We start from the raw sequence: 18,142 nt of genomic DNA on the forward strand, positions 1-18,142 counted from the left end.
TCAAGAGGAATCTCGGTTTTCCGTGCATCATTACCAAAATCTGCGAATCATTCGGTGGAGAAAGATAGATTGAGCATTAATGCCGTGACTAATAAGATTATATGTCAAATTTCTAGGATACAGACCCACTATAATGTTGTTGGAAGAATTTCACCAAATTCTTACAAGAAGATGCTTCTTACTCACCTTGAAAGCATAGGTAAACAACTTGACTGTTTTCAGAAACAGGTGGGATTTACTGCTCGAAAAGACATAGAAACTCTTAAAGAAATTCAGAATTTTGAGTCAGTGTTTTGGGATCAGGAATCAAAAATCGAAGAAGAGCAACAAATTAAAAGCACTTGGTCCCAAGGAATGTTCTTTTCAGGAAATAAAAGAAGATTAAATCTCTTCTAGAAAAATATACATTAGCTTTGATGTATTTCAATAAAGTCTATTATGAATAAAACTATCTTATTATGAATACAATTATTTGATTAGTAATTTTTCTTGTGATAATTTTCATTTTACATAGCCTGTGCTTAATTTCTTTTATCTTATGCGATGTTTGATTTCGGTTTTATAACCTTAATATTCGATCTCATATATTGTGAACCCTTATGGTTTGAGTGACTTTTTGATTTAGCGGGATTAAGTTCTAGCCCTAGTAGATAGGATTTATCAAAGGATCACGAGGGCTTCTGTTAGAAACAATATGTGAAAAAGTCACAATATGTTGAATCGGTTTTGGTTTAGCATAAACGCATATGTGTTTCGACGGTTTTCAACTTTTGCTTGCAATTGTTAAAACCGGTTTTCAACCTTTCTCTGGTAAAGGTTGAGGTGTGTTGTTATTCTTTTGTTTATGCATAAGGATGACAACGTGGTGATATTTCGATATCAATTCTCCCTGGACGAAGATGCTATCATATATTGGAGAAGTGGATGCGAAATTTGAGGTAACAATCTTGTTAATTAATTGTTTTCCTGTTTAAGAAAATCCTGAGTTTATATTATATATATTTTTTGCTTTTTCTTAACAAAATTTCGGTTCAATTGATATTTATTCCATGATGTGTGTGGATGTGTGTTTCAATTGGTTCCGGTTAAGAAAAACCATTGTTATCTTGGTTTTGTATGGTATCAATTGTTTAGGCTTACAAAGTTTCAGTACAATTGATGTGTGTGTGATTCAATTGGTTCCGGTTAAGAAAAATCATTGTTGTCTTTCTTTTGTATGGTATCAATTTTTTAGGCTTACAAAATTACGGTGCTTTTAATGTCTATGTTGATTCAATTGCTTCCGGTTGAGGTGAATAATTATACAAGTTGATTTATTTTGGTTTGTATGAATTATTTATGGCTTAACGAAGTAATTTATGTACTGGATGAGTTGTTTAGTCCAATTCGATTCCGGATAAATAACTAAGTTAATTCTGATCTTAGTTTGCCTTATCAAAGTGAGGTTTCGGTTATTCAAGTCTAATCGAATGCCTAAACAAGGAATGCTAGTTAACTAACTTAGTACTTGTCTTGTTTAAAATTGAAATGTCTAAGTTTATGTATAATTAGAACCTGATGAGAAAAATGGAGTTTATCTTTATTTTGGTCTTACCGAATTAAGCGGTTGTTTTTTGAACAATCGGTTTAGCAAAGGGACTAATGTGCTTTGTTGTTTTTGGTTTGCTAAACTAAATTGGAATTTCTTCCGGATAATTGTTTCCTTGGTAACATATCAAAATAAGACTACTTGTAGTTTCAGTTTTGATATTGGTTATCAGAACGTGATGTGTGGAACCCTCGTGCCTAACTCTACAAGTTTGCAAGTCTATTCTGAGATTTGTAAGATTCTTTTCGCGTTGTCCTTTATTTTTTCGTTTCTTTGTCATTTTTGTGACAAAAAGGGGGAGAAATATATGGAGTAAACAGGTGATGCTGGCATTGGTTTTATATTGATTGGCATCGCTAGGGAAAAGAACATTGGTACTTGGATGTTTTATCTAACGAAAGAGTGAAAGCACAGACTAAGGGGGAGTAACATGTCATATATATTGGTATAAAAAGGACGTGCGGATTGAATATCTACCTATCTTCCTTAGGGGGGGTATTAGCTTTGTTATGATAATGTCAACAACGACATTTTCAAGGAATGAATGTAAGCATTTTTACTGTGCTGTTGAATCGGGAATCAAGCGGATTGTAATGAATTCTTGTAATTTGTTTTATCCATACGATGTAAGAGTTTTTTCCCTAAAATTGACAAATGGGGAGATTGTTAGAGCATTGCTCGGTTGAACCCACCAAGCGTTGGTATGTCAAGTTTGGTTCTCATATTTTAGTGAACCAAAACTCATGTTAAGATTCGCTTGATTATGTACTAGAGTCAACATCGTATAGGTTAGCTTGAAAGTATTAGGATATGAGACATTACAAGTATTGCGAAGTCTTGAAGATGTGAAGAAGCAAGGAGCTACAATGACAACAATCATCCTTCCCACCATAGGTTAGTGATAATTGAATTGAACTGTTTCATTCCCTAACGTATCTTTCAAGTCGTGCATATTGAAAACATAACTGCGAAGCATATGTGAACTCTAGATAGACATAGTATTAAGGAATACAATACAAGGTTTATTGCTTAACCATTAAACTTTTTAGATAAGAAATCTCCATAATCATTTGAATGCTATTGTGATTATGTATGGGTATGAGGTGAGGATTTCATCCTAGGGAACAATGTTTACATGTGTTCTAAGGAAGTAAGTTCATAAACTTGTTTGTGGACCGAAAAGGAAATTGCCAGGTGTTATTTTTTTTTTTATTCATTGCATATCTTATGAACAACCAATATGTGTGATAGAGTATAACCGCTCACAACTTGTTGTGTTCTTGGTAGAACTATTCATAAAGGCATGACTTATGTTTATTAGTAAAACCGATCTTAAGTAATCACCTGTGGTATGATCGAAATTTGTATGTATGACCAATTAAAAGGAAAAGGGAACCGATCCTTGTAAGGGGTGCAATACATCAAAGAGAACCGATCCTTGTATGGGGTGCAACAAGGTTTATAGCATAAATGGGAACCGATCCTATGGACATGTGCAACACGTTTTTAGGAAAAGGGGAATCGATCCTATGGACATGTGCGACACATATATGTTAGATACCATATATATGTGGGGAACCGATCCTAGTATCTAGTCAAACGAATTTTTGGAAAGCTAGTGTGACTATGCACAGTACTCACATGGAGGTAGAACCAAAACTTGTTTTGGTAGAACCGTAAACCCGTGATTGTGATTGAATGTTGGTTGGATCAATCACATAGTTCTTGAAAGTCAGATGAACCAATTCTAAACTTGTTTGGAAGTGTGGCAAATCGGTTTCCAAGTTGTAAGTGTGAAAGATAACTTACAAAGTTCAGATGTCGACAAACTTTGAACGCGAACTGTGAATGTTTATTTCTTTAATTGTTCAAAGATATTACTTAATGGATAAGGGAAGAGAATCCCAAGATTGAAACATAAGTAAGTTAAGAATATTTTAATTAAGGTTATTAATTTTATTTTGTAGAAAAATTGAAGAATTAGTAATGTGCATTTACTAATTATATTTTCCGAGAGATTTCGATCGTTATTTTTGGACAGAGAATTTCCAGGAATTATGGAAGCCGAATTTGTGCTTTAATGAATATCTTGAGAATATTTTCGGTTTTGGAAATTCCTTGATGTCCAAACTCTCTTGTTTATAAATACCGAAGTTTTTCTTTACAGCAAACTAATCCTTCGTAATAACAGATTTACTATTTTGTTGTTGTTACTGGTGTAGCCGCCTATTCAGAGAGGAGAGTAACCTAATTAGGCGAAATCTCTTACAGCCGCTCAGTTTGAAGTCTTCTTTGGGATTGAGAATCTCTAGCGCGACCCATTGGTGGGAAACTAGATAATTGCGGTTGATCTTTTGTTTTTCGATTGATTTGATTGACTAACTGTGGTTGAAATCTGATTGCACCTAGTTTGTTTATTCTTGAGAATCTTCTCTTCTGATATAAGATTCACTCAAACTAGTTCAGAGTTTCGACGGGGATCTTTAGACTGTTGTTAGTTCTAAAGACGATCTTGTGATAATCCATTTTTAACAGACTATGTTCTGTGCGTGATTGATCACAAGAGATTCAAGTGATTGTGTGCAGGTTTTTATTGAAGATTTAAGAAGATTTGAAGACAAAGAAGATATTGAAGATCTGACTTGGGATTTATAATATTTGATGTGCACAATACTTGTTTCAGTAAAAGAGGATCCAATTAATAATAGGTTTATCATTGTCGTAGATTGGATTTATTAATTGAGTAAATCGGCATCAACACGATTCTTGGGATTAAAGGTGTTGTCGGCTTAATCTTAATCGATCACCTTTGGGTGATTGAACATGAGATAGATCTAAGGACCTGAGGAAGGAGTTTATGTTGAGATAAACGGAAGAGCCTTTGTCCGACTCATATCACTTGGTTGAATAGAGTTGATACCAAACAGATTTGTTGTTCCTTTACTGTTTGGAATACGAACCAAAGGAATTGTTCCAAGTACGTGACTTATTTATAAGTTGTAGGTGTGGGAATACAGAAGGAACTAGGTGAATTATAGGGTTAGTTACTTGGTCTCAACTATACGAAGTTAGTGTAGTTTTGTGTAGCGGCTTAATCCTGAGAGTATTTAATTCTGGACTAGGTCCCGGGGTTTTTCTGCATTTGCGGTTTCCTCGTTAACAAAATATTGCTGTGTCATTTACTTTTATATTCCGCATTATAATTATTTTATTATAATTAAAGTAAATTACACGAACGTTAATTCCTATTTACTTGATAAGAAATCCTATTGTGTTTGGTTAAGTCTGAACCTTTGTATCAAGTAAACATACTTCGTTTTTTTTTTATATTTTCTCGATCTCGTATCCATAGACGATCACACGAGTGTGAACCGATTAGTTGTATTCTCTCGAATCAGTCCATAGACAATCACTTTCGGAGAAAGGGCTTATAGGTAGGAAAAGTTTTGTCTTGAGGTATATTTGGGTACCTTCTCCTGTTCACTTGTTAACTTGAGTTAAAGAGAGTAACTTTGTGCGCAGTTGAATGGAGTGAGTTGAAGATGCTTTTGCAAAACGATCTTCAATGCTTGTCCACAATTGATGAGAAAAGTAGAGCTGGAGAAGTATGCAATAACAATATCTGAAAATAATGAAATTGTAAATTGAATTCAACCACATGATAATTGAAGAATCTCCATCCATCCAATCTGTGTATAATGGATTCTCAATTCCATTTTCTTAATTTCTTCTACTTGTAAATTGTACAGGACACGGAAAATATCCATCCACGAACTTCATGATTTTATATTTTTGGATTATTGGATTGAGTAAATGTTTCAAAGTAATGAAATTGTCTTCTTTGAGTTTTAGGTTGACAAAATGAGTAAGATGATAAAAGGGACTTTTAAGAAGGAATTTGCAGTTGTATTTTCCATTGAAAACAAACAATAACTAGATCTGAGGATGGAGAATCAAAGATCGATGAAAAGAAAGTAAAGAATTTGTACCGTAGTAGCAGAATACTATAAATAATTTGATGAAGAATCTTCAATAAAAACAGCGGAAGAATACTAATCTTGAATCGAAAAAAAGGTTGAGAAGATGATATTCTCAAAGAACACACTGAATCAGATGATGAAATTACAATCTGATAAAGAAAAGGATCGAATTACAGGTTGAAGATAACCTTCCATGTCTGATACCATAGCAGCAGTGTGTTATTTTAGATAAAACTTTCTTTCAGATTATTATAGAGAAGATAAAACTTCATTACTTTACACAGATAACAATGATACATTTTTATAGTGTGATTAACAAATAACCAACACTTTCACGTGTATAGAAAACGTAGGACAACAACCAGCTGTGAACAACCTGTCATGACCTGTAACTGCTTATCCTTCACTGCTTAATTTCTCTTATCCTGCACCACTACATTAGTAGAAATAACCAGTTCATGTATAGCTTAAGCTAACTGATTATTGAGAACACTATCAGTGTTAATTATACAAAGTATTTTATAGTTCGATGGTGCGTGATCACAAGATTCCCACGAGATTTGAATATTGATTTCCACACCACAACTTCCACAGCTAGGGCTTAGTGGGGAGGTTGGAGGGGGCGGTGAAGGGGAGGGTGTGTGTGGATGGAGGTGGAGGTGGAGGTGGACTTTGAGGAGGTGGAGTGGAGGTGGTTACTTGGGGGAGGTGAAGTGGGTGATGGAGGTGCAGGCGGAGGCGGAGGTGGACTTGGGGGAGGTACAGGTGGTGGTGCTGGTTGTCGCCTACAAAAACAGATGCAGTTGTAATTCCAAATGCTCCACACGCACATATCCCTAAACACCGTTTCATTTGGCATTGATGGGTGATAACTGGCAGTGGGGGTAGGTGAGGTGCTCCACAACAACCTACACATCGCACAAATGTCCCACCAGGTGCACTCAATCCTCTATACTATTCTACGTAATGAGTTGCATGAAGTTTGAATTTTACCAGGGCACAGCTAGCATCCACCATCAGTCTCTGAGCCTGTCGTATTACCTCCCACATAAACCTCCTTTTTGAAATATCACAGGGAAAGGATTCTGCTGCTGCCAACGATGGAATCTCGACATACATTTTATTCACATGTATACAAATTATTGGAGTATACAGATAGCAAATTAAATTACTCGGTGAGCAGTACATAAAAATCCAATAAGAACAATACTTCTTACATACGTAGCATCATCAGCAAAAAACCAACTATGCCTGAAAACAGCAAATAGCCAAAATTCCGTTGAGTAAACTTCATGATCACTGGGTCCAAGAGCATAGCTCAGTGATATCTCATCAACTCTAGTAAGAAGGAAGTCAGGGATTTGATCCCCACCGTAGTAGAGGTTTGCATTTAAATTAGGTGGGAACGTTATAAACCGTTATGTATATACCCTCTAGACTTTTGGAAGGAAACTAATTTTTTTAATAATTTCGTAAATACCCACTGAGATTTAAAGAAAAACATCATCCAATTATTTCACTGTTAATTTGAGATCAGAAATTTTTCTCACTACTCTCCACTTTCACCCATCACCACAACCACCACCATCGGCACCGTTTCTCCGCCGTAACCATTACCAACATCACCATATCTCCTATACCACCATTACCATAACCATCGTTTCTCCACCACGATCGATAACATTTCATGATACAAATTGAGATTTAATCTCCGCCGGGTCTAAAGTGGTGGTGGAGATCGAGATTTAGGTTTTCGATTTTAATCAGATCTCAAAATCAAACTTCATAATTAAGCATCTGGAAATCAAACTTCATAAGCATAATAAGATTCATGAGCTCTTATTCTTCTCTTTCTTCCCGTTTTAACTGTAATTTCTACATCAGTTGAAGATTCAAAAGGTTGAGATAAAATTTTAGGTATTGGATTACTGTTTCTGGCAATTGTAGATTTTGATTTGGTTCATGTTTGATTAATTGAAATTTAACAACTATATATTTATTCATGAATTTTTTTTTCGAATCTTAATTTACCTTTTCTTGATTTTGATTCAGTTGGAAATCAAGTTTTTATATGGGTTCGCTGTAAGAGGTCGAGATATGGGTTCGTATAGAATCAGAGAACAAGATGATGAAGAAATCAGTCGAAATAAAGTTTTATGTATCAATCTGGTGCTGCAGTTGTGACAAGATGCAAAATGGCTGGGACTGGTGGTCAGGTTGCTGGGATATTGGCTGAGTCTGAAGATTCATAGAGTGTTGGTTTGATTTAGGTTATTGAAGGTGGACAGTGATGTCGGATATGATGTGCAGGTTTGTGTGTTGAAACTAGAAATTACAGCTGGACTGTGGAGTGATGTTGGAGCTGGTGCAGTGTTTGCAGTTGAGGTGAAATTGGGGAAATAATAGTTATGAATTTGTTACTGCAATAATATGGAGGTGTTGGTGTCCTGAATTTCAAGAATTGAGCTGCAAGGATAGATGTATGTTAGGAGTTAACATTGCAGCTGGTATTGATCTGTAAGCTCTGCAGCTGAATGGGTTGAGATGATATTTATGTTTAAGGTTAGATGATGGTTTTGCAGTGGCCTGATTGAATGTCAGAGATTGTAGTTCATGGAGCTGAGGTGAGGTGTTGTTGAGTTGCAATTGCAGAGACTGAGCTGTTGAGTGGAAATGAAGTAGTGAGCTAATGAATGAATGATGGAATGCTTGTTATTACTGGGTTTGTTGAGGTTATAGTGCATCTGCAGTTAGGAGATGTAGTTGATGGTCATGCATTGGTGATGTTGATGTTAAGAGGCCGAGAAGATGATATTGCAGGTTTGTTGAGCTTCCAATTTGATTTTTTGGCACCAATGGTGGTGGTAGTGGATGTTGCAGTGGAGGTGGTTTATTGTGTTAGAATTAGTGGTGATATGTTGAAGTGGACTGGTGTTGGATGCGCTCAAACTATTGTAGACTACTTGACCAAGTTGCTTCCACTATAGGAGACAACTTGAGCTAGTTGCTTCCTTTTTTTGGAGACAACTTGAGAAAGTTGCTTTCATTTTTGGAGGCAACTTGAGCTAGTTGATTCCAGTTCGGAGGAAACTTGGTTGTATTTTTGGGTCCATTCATTCATCTGAAATTATCTTATACGTATATCTTAGAGTAGTTGTGACGAATTTGTGGTGCGATGGTAACACAGTGTTGTGTTGAGTTGTTGATGATGGTTGTGCTGATGATGCGCATGCTTTAAAGTCAAGAGGATATATGAATGCTTAGGAAGTTCAGCAGGAACTCAATATGTATCCAGGCAGTGAAAGCAAAAGAAGAAGTTGTTACTGGTTGTGTGTTGCTGATGGTGTTTGACTATGGGAATGGAAGTGACTGAAGCTATTGGCTCGTGTTGCAAGTGGGCATAAATGGTTTTGGTCATGAAGTAGTTGCAGGTATAGTTGCAATAGCAGAGATGAAGGATATGGTGTTTTCTGGTGGTGGTTTGAATTGTTGGTTGAGCACTGATGGTGTGGAGAATATGTGAGTCTGCTTACTGGGTTTGCAATTGAAAATGTGCTAATGCAGTAAAGAGATATGAAGTGAGAGATGCTGATATTTTGTTTTTGTATAAACAAATATGTGGTGCAATGGTAGCACAACTGACTATATGTCAGAAGATGTGTGTTCGACTCACACTAGGTTCACTTCTTTGTGTATAATTTTTATTTTTTGGAGACAACTTGTGATAATTGCCTCCATATAGGAAGACGACTTGTGCTAATTGCCTCCATATTTGGAGACAACTTGGTCTAGTTGCTTTCACTTTTGAAGACAACTTGGGCTAGTTTCCTTCACTTTTGAAGACAACTTGAGCTAGTTGTCTCAGATTCAAAGACAACTTGAAAGTTAGTTGGCTCCATTTTATTTTGCAACTTGTTCATGTACACTATTTATTGGAGACAACTTGAGGTACTTGCCTCCGATATGGACACAACTTCAACAAGTTGACTCTCCATATGGTGTTGGTGGTCGTTGGCAGCGACGATGGTGGTTGGCGGCGGCGGTGGGTTGCGGTTGTTGGCGGCGGCGGCGTGATTGGTGGTCGTGGTAGTGGACAATGTTGGTGTTGGTTAGCGGTGGTGGTGGTTGGCGGTGTTGGTGGACAGTGGTGGTGGTTGGCGGTAGTGGACAATGGTGGTGGTTGGCGGTGGCGGTAGTTGGTGGTTAGCGGTGGTGGACAGTGGCGGTTGGCGGCGACTGTGGGTTGGTGATGGTGGTTGGTGGTGGTGGTTAGTGGTGGTGGGCGGCGGTGGACAATGGTGGTGGTGGTGGTTGGCGGTGGACAGTGGTGGCGGGCAATAAAGGTAGTTTTTTTTTTTGAATAGTGATTAGTGGTTTTGTGTATACACTATATAAAAGAGGGTATTTTTGTAATGTATTAAACTTAGGGGTATAATTTAAGTTAGAAAGGGTATTTCTCAAGGAGTCTCACACTAGGGGTATATAGATAATGTTCCCTTAAATTAGTTGTATATAGGAGTTTGGCGAGTTTGGGTCTAACAATGGGACTAGTCCAACATGCTGGATTTAGGTAGACTCGTGGATCAGGCTTTAGCTTACCAAAAAAAAAAAAAAACTCCATGATCATTGATCACTGTTGGAATAATTAACTACTAGCAACAATGCATGTTTCTTTCCTTCGTTTTGAAACTCGTGGTTTATATGATTGGAAGCTAATGTGTATTTAATTTATCGTCAAATCAAGATCTATATAATTGGTCGTTGAATTTTTATAGTTTTGTAGGTGATTTACTGAAGAAAATAGTACTCCGCACTACAAACTGCTGCGCAAGTACAGGCTGGCGCGACTTACCTATTACGGCTTCTCTAAATCACTCTCTGTCAATTTTCCCAGGCCTTAATTGCTACTCCATAGGGAGGACTGTCTAAATGATTCACGCAGCTACCTCATCAATCAATGCGAGCAAATTACCATGCAATTAGATGATCTAATTCTTCCTAGAGACAACAATTAGGATTCAAAGAGGAGATAACTCTCATCCTCAAAAATTAATATGATAAAACTTCATTCCTCAAACCTTATCTCTACTAACTTATACTAGGACCAAGGGCATACCTGGCATATTAAAAATATTTTAAAGATGAAATATGAATTATGTTTCAATATTGATATGGGACATCCACAATGCATCCCAATGCTACCACACCAACTAATTAAAGGGTTCAAAGGTCTTGTTATATGGTCTGTCGAATAAAGCAGCGGTTGTGCTTGACAAGTTTGCCAAGTCTAATCCTTGTAATGAATTCTATTGGTATCCTTTCTACATATGACTATGAGCGGCACTATGTAACTTTGTTACATGGTTTTAATGTTATGCACCAAAAAAAAAAAAAAAACATGCATCATGCGTAAAACTTTTCAAGGGTCGCATCTAAATTGATAGGTTACGTGAAATTTTTTGGATTATAAATTCTGCCACAAAGAAGATACAGTGATTATTCTGCGACAAGGTGCAAATTGTGTGTAACAAATTTGGGTACAATGGCTTCTATGTAGATTTTGGTTTACATGGCAATATATATAATTTTGAGTCACTAAGCAGATTTTGGACCACAAAGTAGATTTTGATTTTTGAGTCATATAACAAGCTCAAGGGCGTAATAGCATGCCTTTCGTAATGTTGCAAAGTTTGGGACAAAACAGACAAATTTTGTGTCATAGTGGTAGACTAAGTTATACAACGCAATTTTTTGGCTGATAAACTTTTGGGTCACGTGAACGTGTAAAATACTTGATGAATGGATTAATTTTGGAGCACAATGATATATTGATTTTTGAGAGAGAAACCCTAGTTTAGCTGATCAAATTCAACGAGCTTGCTTGAAGAAATCATATCTTGTCTAAGGGAGAAAGATGACCAGCGTGAGAGCTGCGATGAGATTTCCGGAGATTGAGGAAATCTTCAAATTTCGTATGCCGTTTGAAACCGAGGAAGAGATGCAGAAGCGATTAAAAGAAGCAGAAGCAAATCGGTTACAGAAAGATATGGAGTTTCTTCAGAAGGAAAAGGAGGCCAAGGAGAAGAGGTGGCCGAGGCTCAGATGTCCAAGAATTATGAAAACGTGTGGAAGGGGATCGACTCAACTCCCATGGAGGAGGAAGAGATAGAGGATGAGGAGATGGTTAAGAAGATGCTGGCTCAAAAAAAGTACAGGAAACTGCCACGAATTAGGATTGTTGGTGAATGCAAGAGGATCGAGCCCAGGAAGATGAAAAGGATATCTTAGTTATGTTGTTTCTTTAAAGCGTAACGATGGAACATTGAGCTCGCCTCATCAGTATATTATCTATTTTGTTTCAAAAAAAAAATATTTATATGTTGATTTTTGAGATTTTATCTCAGTGACAATACATACGTACGAACGAAATTAGGGTTTTAGAAAATTCCAAAAAGTCACGTAATACATAATATTAGGAGATTCAAAAAAGTTTTATCGATTAACCTAGTTGTGTCAAAAGCACGAGTTACTGCTAGTGAAATTTATAAGTTGGTTAAGTGAGGTTATGCATTTTGTTTAAGGCCGTGAAAAGTGGATGCATAATTTTTATGTATCAAATGCAATCAATATCATATACCGGTGTTAGACCTGGGGCTATGGAGAGTGGTTACTATCCACATTGAATTAGTTAGGCCTAAAACTGCCATTGTGTGAGCAGTAACTACTCCATTAGCCTAATCTATTTCAGGTTCAACTCCATTTAGCCTAATCTTAAAGGGTAAATTATCCCTGGTAGACAGAACTGCTTTAATCCTTGAAGCAAGACAACGTTGCCCGTCCATTTCCAGATGCACAGAGTTCTATACTACAGAGACAACGTACTTTGTCTGCGCAAGGCCTTGATCAGCATGGGGACCCCTTTGGTCCCTTGCCTTTTTGACTAACGCTTCACCCCCTAGTGCAGAAGATTAACAGCTCGTGCAATCTTGACCTTATGGCATGGTATTTAGACGATGGTACCCTTATATCTAGGTGACACCACTGAGGTTACAAAAGCTCTCACTAACATTCAAACAGAGGGTCCTGGCAGAGGTTTGCACCTTAACACTTCTAAAACCATAAGTGTACACATTCTCTAATGTCAATAACAATATAAACAGCAAATAAATCAATGCAAATTTTAAACGGACAAACTAAGGAAGACCTATAACATATCGGATCCCATAAAATATACATCGGGATATAGGAAATTCTACCATTTGCAGCTGATATTTCGGATAACTCAACAGTTATGTTTAAACCTTATTGATACGTGAAATACATTTCGGTTTAAAATCTCCCAGCAAGCAAAATGATATCTTCGGAAGAATTTTGGTTTGGCGTGCATCACTACCGAAGTATGGACCAAATAAACTGAGAAGTCGGACTGCCCTTTTTCCATTAAAATTCTGCAGTAAATGTTCCCCAGATGTTTGCCAGCAATGCGTAAACAAAATTAAGAGTAAACATCACTCAAATTGGTTATCTACACAGTGAAAGTGGGTTTGGTAATGCATTTATCTCTCCCTTCCTGTAATTACCCATCAACTTTCACAAGGTCTCTAACTCTAAGATTCTTAATAGAATAATACAATCAGGTCACTTACTTTTGTAACACTAAAGATACTTGAATAGAATCATGTTTTACACATCAAATTTATCATAACCCTTCCATCTAATCAAGGGTGAAAGTTCAAGTACACAAATCAACCCACCTCACTGTCTAAAAAAACCTATCTAATACTATAAACGAGTAGTGCATCAAAAGGGAAATGTAGAAGCTTGAAAATCCAAATAAAAATCTTAACATACACAAACAGAAGAAAAGAAAGGGCGCTAATGTTCCATCTTGGCTGCAGTCACTAACGAAGTTGCGATCACATAACAAAAGTTGATGAATTATAAGTTTATAACAATAAAACAGAAAGAACAAAATCGCAAAAGCATAAAGAATAAAAAAAAACTTCAGATATGAATTGCAAAAGAATGATATGACTCTAGATTGGAGACAACATATTACTGATTTTAAGGATTCCACGATGTATGTTAAGGTAAGGTTCTGAAAATTTAGAAGAAGACTTAAGAGAAACATATTACTAATTTTATAACTCATTTACTAACAACTGCAGAAATATGCAACAGCAAAAACAAATAACTTATACAACTTCACTAATTTTTCTTCCTTCTAAAGCTTAATCTACTTCTTCAGGTTTCTCTAATTCTTCTATTCTCTCTTCTTCCCAACATAAATACCAGACTTGAGAGAAACCAAGCTTTCAAAAATAAGTCCCCGTAATTATTCTGAAACTATCATCGTCATCACTTAGTTTTCTAGCACTTTCATATTCTGGATCATATAAAAATAATCCATCCAAAGTCAGGAATAGAATTTTACCATTCCCAAAAGACCACAACATAACTATAGATTAAATTACGGCGCCAGATGATGCTCTCATGAGTAATGATATAGCGTCTAGTCCAAGATTCATGAACTCCATAGTCCAGCATCTCCCATACTTCAACATTAATCTTAACACCATTGGTGTATGAGCTGTCGAGTATGTAAAGGCACCCTTCCAACACTCCAGGAATTATACGATCATCCTCAAGATTCTTCCCCAAAAGTTCTTTTGGTGGTTGCATTTCTTTAAAACTCTCGTTAATGATATCGAAAGAGAGTATGAAAAACTTACGTTGAGCTATCGCTAACCAATGATGGTATCCGTTAACAACAACTTCATGCCATCGCGCAGTATAACTAATCGAATAAGGCACAGTTGGCCCAAGTTTCCATGAATTTGATGCTAACGAATAGATTTGGAAAACTGTATCCTCTCTTTGAAAATCTGTTACACCTGCTGACAACTTGTAATCATCAGTCTTGTGGTCATAACCCAAAGCAAATATTTTAATTCTATCAAGTTTAATCATCGGTGGTAGTTTTTTATATTCTCTTGTTGCTGCGTTCCAAAGACAAAGAAACTCCCCGATAACATCAATTGCATATGTACCAATATACAAACTAAACCATAACATGATCCCACCAATAAATTAACATAATATGATTTAAATTTGAATGGGAAATCGATGTTAATATCCCAGGGACAGATTTCAGATACTGATGATTCTAATGAATCATAACCAACCGAGTAAAATCCACTATCACCATTATAACCATTCGAATTATGAAGCATGAGAATAGGTTTTCTTGCGTGGGTAGTAAACTGAAGATGCAATTGAACAAAATCAGAGGCAGAGGTTAGGTCATACCAAACGGACTTGCATACAAGTAGTGATTTAACTGGTAACCTCAATAGAATTTCACTGTAGATAATCTCTTGCGGAATGCAGCTTGACATTTTTCTGATTCAGTTCCGTGAAACTTAGGGTTTATGGTTTTTGCGGTAAAAAAGAATTTGTGCTAAGAAAACGAATTTGTAGACACTACGATGGAATTTATGAATTGCTGTTAAGATTAGGATTTGAAACTTTCACAGAGAACGGCGAAAGAGTTTTCGGCAAAATTTTTGTTTTTTCTGAAGCACGAGTTAGTGAAACTTATAAATTTGGCGTGTGAGGTTAGGATTTTGTTCAAGGCCGGAAAAGCACGATTAGCTGGGGTCCTATCCATTATCCATATATTGTAAAATAAGACAATCCAATCGGTTAGGTTTTCGAATTGGTACCCGCTTTAGCAATATCGGTGGCTTCTTTTAGCAATCATGACGAAAAATGTAAGTGATCTTTTCTTTCCTTATAGAATTTAATCGATATCATGTACTGTCACTAGGGAAAGCATTGTGGAGAAAGAAGAAGTTCATGTCGAATTAGTTGGGCATGAAACATGATATGATGGAAACACTAACTAGTCTATTTAGATTTTTTTTTGTTTAAAAATTTTTTTCGTTTCTACTCCAAGTAGAACTCGATAGTTATAGTTTGTTAGTAATTCAAATATAACTTGGGGATTTTAATAAAGTGCCACACTTCCAATTTGCAGTTTAAGAAAATGCCACCGTTTTTTTCAGAGTTTATTTAATGCCACACGTTTGACCTTTTCCATCCAAAAAAATTGTTGCCATCAGTTAGTGCATAGGTGGCATTTATCCAGCTTAGTAAAAGACATATACACCCTCAAATCTGTCACCAACTCACCAAACCCATTCCTTATTTTGAACAGTGTAAGTCATTGCCGGTCTGAGTTGGCTGGTTGGATCGAGTTTCAGCTGTTTTCTGCGCTTTTCTCAGGCAAATTTCAGCCATTTTCCCTGCAAATTCCTAACATTCATCTATACTTCCATCGCTGCTTCATTCTTTTCAGTTCTCTAACATCCAATAAACTTATCGTGTCCCTGCAATGATTCAATCTAACACAAACACATTCAATTTCTATCTTGATAATGAGGAATTTTCTTTTCCTCACTTCCAGAAGTGGTTGTTTTTCTTGTTGAGTTTCTCCTTCGATCTTTGGGAGTAACTTTGTCAGAGGTTGGTGGAGTTTCAGTCCCCTCAGCGGCCATTAATAACAATATTTAGTAAATATTAAATCAAGATGTCAAATCCTGCAACCAACAAAAGAATGTTTCCAGATGAGAAAGAAGAAAATAAGCTGGCAGATCAGAAAATTCTCTCAATTGAGTAACGGTGACACCTAGCAAAGACATAAAAGGGGCCAACTGTATTTGTTCCCACAGATTTCAACATCCAACCACTAAGGCGATCCAAGGATGATATTGCTGTAAATCAGTGACTAGAATTTGAAGAACAACAAAACCCTTTTCTAGAAAGAAAAAGAACCCCTTTATTCAGAGAATCAAACCAACAATCCTAACAAAACCAATTTGATATTTTGACTACAACCCATCTGAGAATCTTATAATTGGAGAAAAATAGTTCATTTGATTACAAAAAAAAGAAAAAAGAAATCAAAATAAGTACCTTGTTTATTCTGCAACACCCAGGAAAAGTAGTAGAAAAATGGAAACCCAGAGAGAAAAAAACAATTTGGAGATGATCTTCTGAACAGTAAGTCTTCTTCACTTTAGTTTAAAGAAAAGAGATCGTGAAAGAGAGAGTTCCGTCACAGTCATTTTCTTAACCAACCCTAATTCAATTCCCAAATATTCTATTCTCTCAATCAAACTTAATTCATCCATCAAAATCTTCCAATCTATTCAACCCATCCTTTAATTCCTTCTTATTCACCCTTAATTGAATCTCGAAATTCATTTCAGGAACCCTAATTTCTTCACAATTTCATTAACATCTCAATTCTTCTTCAAGACAATACTACAACTTCAATTTAGCAATAACCCTTTGATCTTCATCTGTTAACATCCCTTTTAGCTTATCAATTCCAAATAAACTCAACATCAAACTCTAACCTTCACAGAAACATTTCGTTACAACTCAATCGTGGATTCTAACCAAACCCAACTATGAACTCATCAGCACCACACTCGGTTGATTGGTTTCACTAATTTTCTGCAAGGTTTTCTCAACAGAGATTTCATCTCTGGAACGTCGGAGAAAAAGAAGAAGGAGAAGGAAGAGAAGAAAGGAAGAGATTTCATCTCTGATTCAAATCGACCTAATAGTGTGAGTCATTGTCGAGTTTGGACCAACACGAATTCAAGGGTAGTTAGGTAATGTTGACACGTTGTATTGACTTTTTCAATGATTATAGACCGAGTTAGTGGGCCCTGACGGAATATCTAACGGTTGTGGCATTTAATAAACTCTGAAAAAAACGGTGGCATTTTCTTGAATCGGGATTTGCAAGTATGGCAGTTTGTTAAAAATCCCATATAACTTTTATCTTTGGATTGGAAAAGAAAAATTTATCAAAGAATATATACAACAAGTTACAAATATAAGGACATATTTCCCTGAAGATTATCATGAGTTTGAACGTATTTTTGTGTTATACGTGCTATTTCAAGTTATATTTCTTAATACTAGCTCAGTGACATTAATTGGTTTACTCGATTCTTTAGAAGATTTAGCTAAAATATTAAATTATGTACAGATACTAGCTAAAGTGGAACATCGTGTAAACAAATATCCTGAACGGATTTTGGGTCGCATTTGAAGAACGACAATCATTTCCTATTATTTGATTCCCTATCGAATTAATTTTTGAACTGGTAAATATACTAAACACAATAATGTTATTTAATTTTCAGTATTGGTGGTATACTTACTTCAGGGTCTGCAAACTTGATCTTCACGAAAATCTTTTAATTTTTCCAGTCATGTACAAGTACAAAGCCGATAATGTCGTTGTTGTTCAGAGAATACAACAACTATGCAGAGTATCATGAACCAATCACACAATCAATGCTGGAATTAAGCCTTGAACGAGTTGTACTTTACAGTCTTATTACGAGTCATGGTGTTTGGTATTACAGAAAAAGACATATGTTTCACCTACAGGGCAAAAACGTAAAGCCATAAACTCAGTTTCAACTTCAATAGTTTCGCATAATGATTACATAACGTTGGTAAATAATGAACAACGTTGGTAAATAATGAA

The 18,142-nt window shown here is 36.1% G+C and overlaps 1 protein-coding gene across 1 annotated transcript; it reads right to left on the reverse strand.

The window, feature by feature from the left end:
- Nucleotides 1-13,998: 13,998 nt before the first annotated feature.
- Nucleotides 13,999-14,538, reverse strand: LOC113360220 (F-box/kelch-repeat protein At3g06240-like). Its single transcript, XM_026603753.1, has one exon. It carries the CDS (start codon nt 14,536-14,538, stop codon nt 13,999-14,001), a length of 540 nt encoding a protein of 179 aa, XP_026459538.1.
- Nucleotides 14,539-18,142: the final 3,604 nt, after the last annotated feature.

The sequence above is a fragment of the Papaver somniferum genome, chromosome 3 (genome assembly GCF_003573695.1).
Source record: "Papaver somniferum cultivar HN1 chromosome 3, ASM357369v1, whole genome shotgun sequence".
NCBI lineage: Eukaryota > Viridiplantae > Streptophyta > Magnoliopsida > Ranunculales > Papaveraceae > Papaver > Papaver somniferum.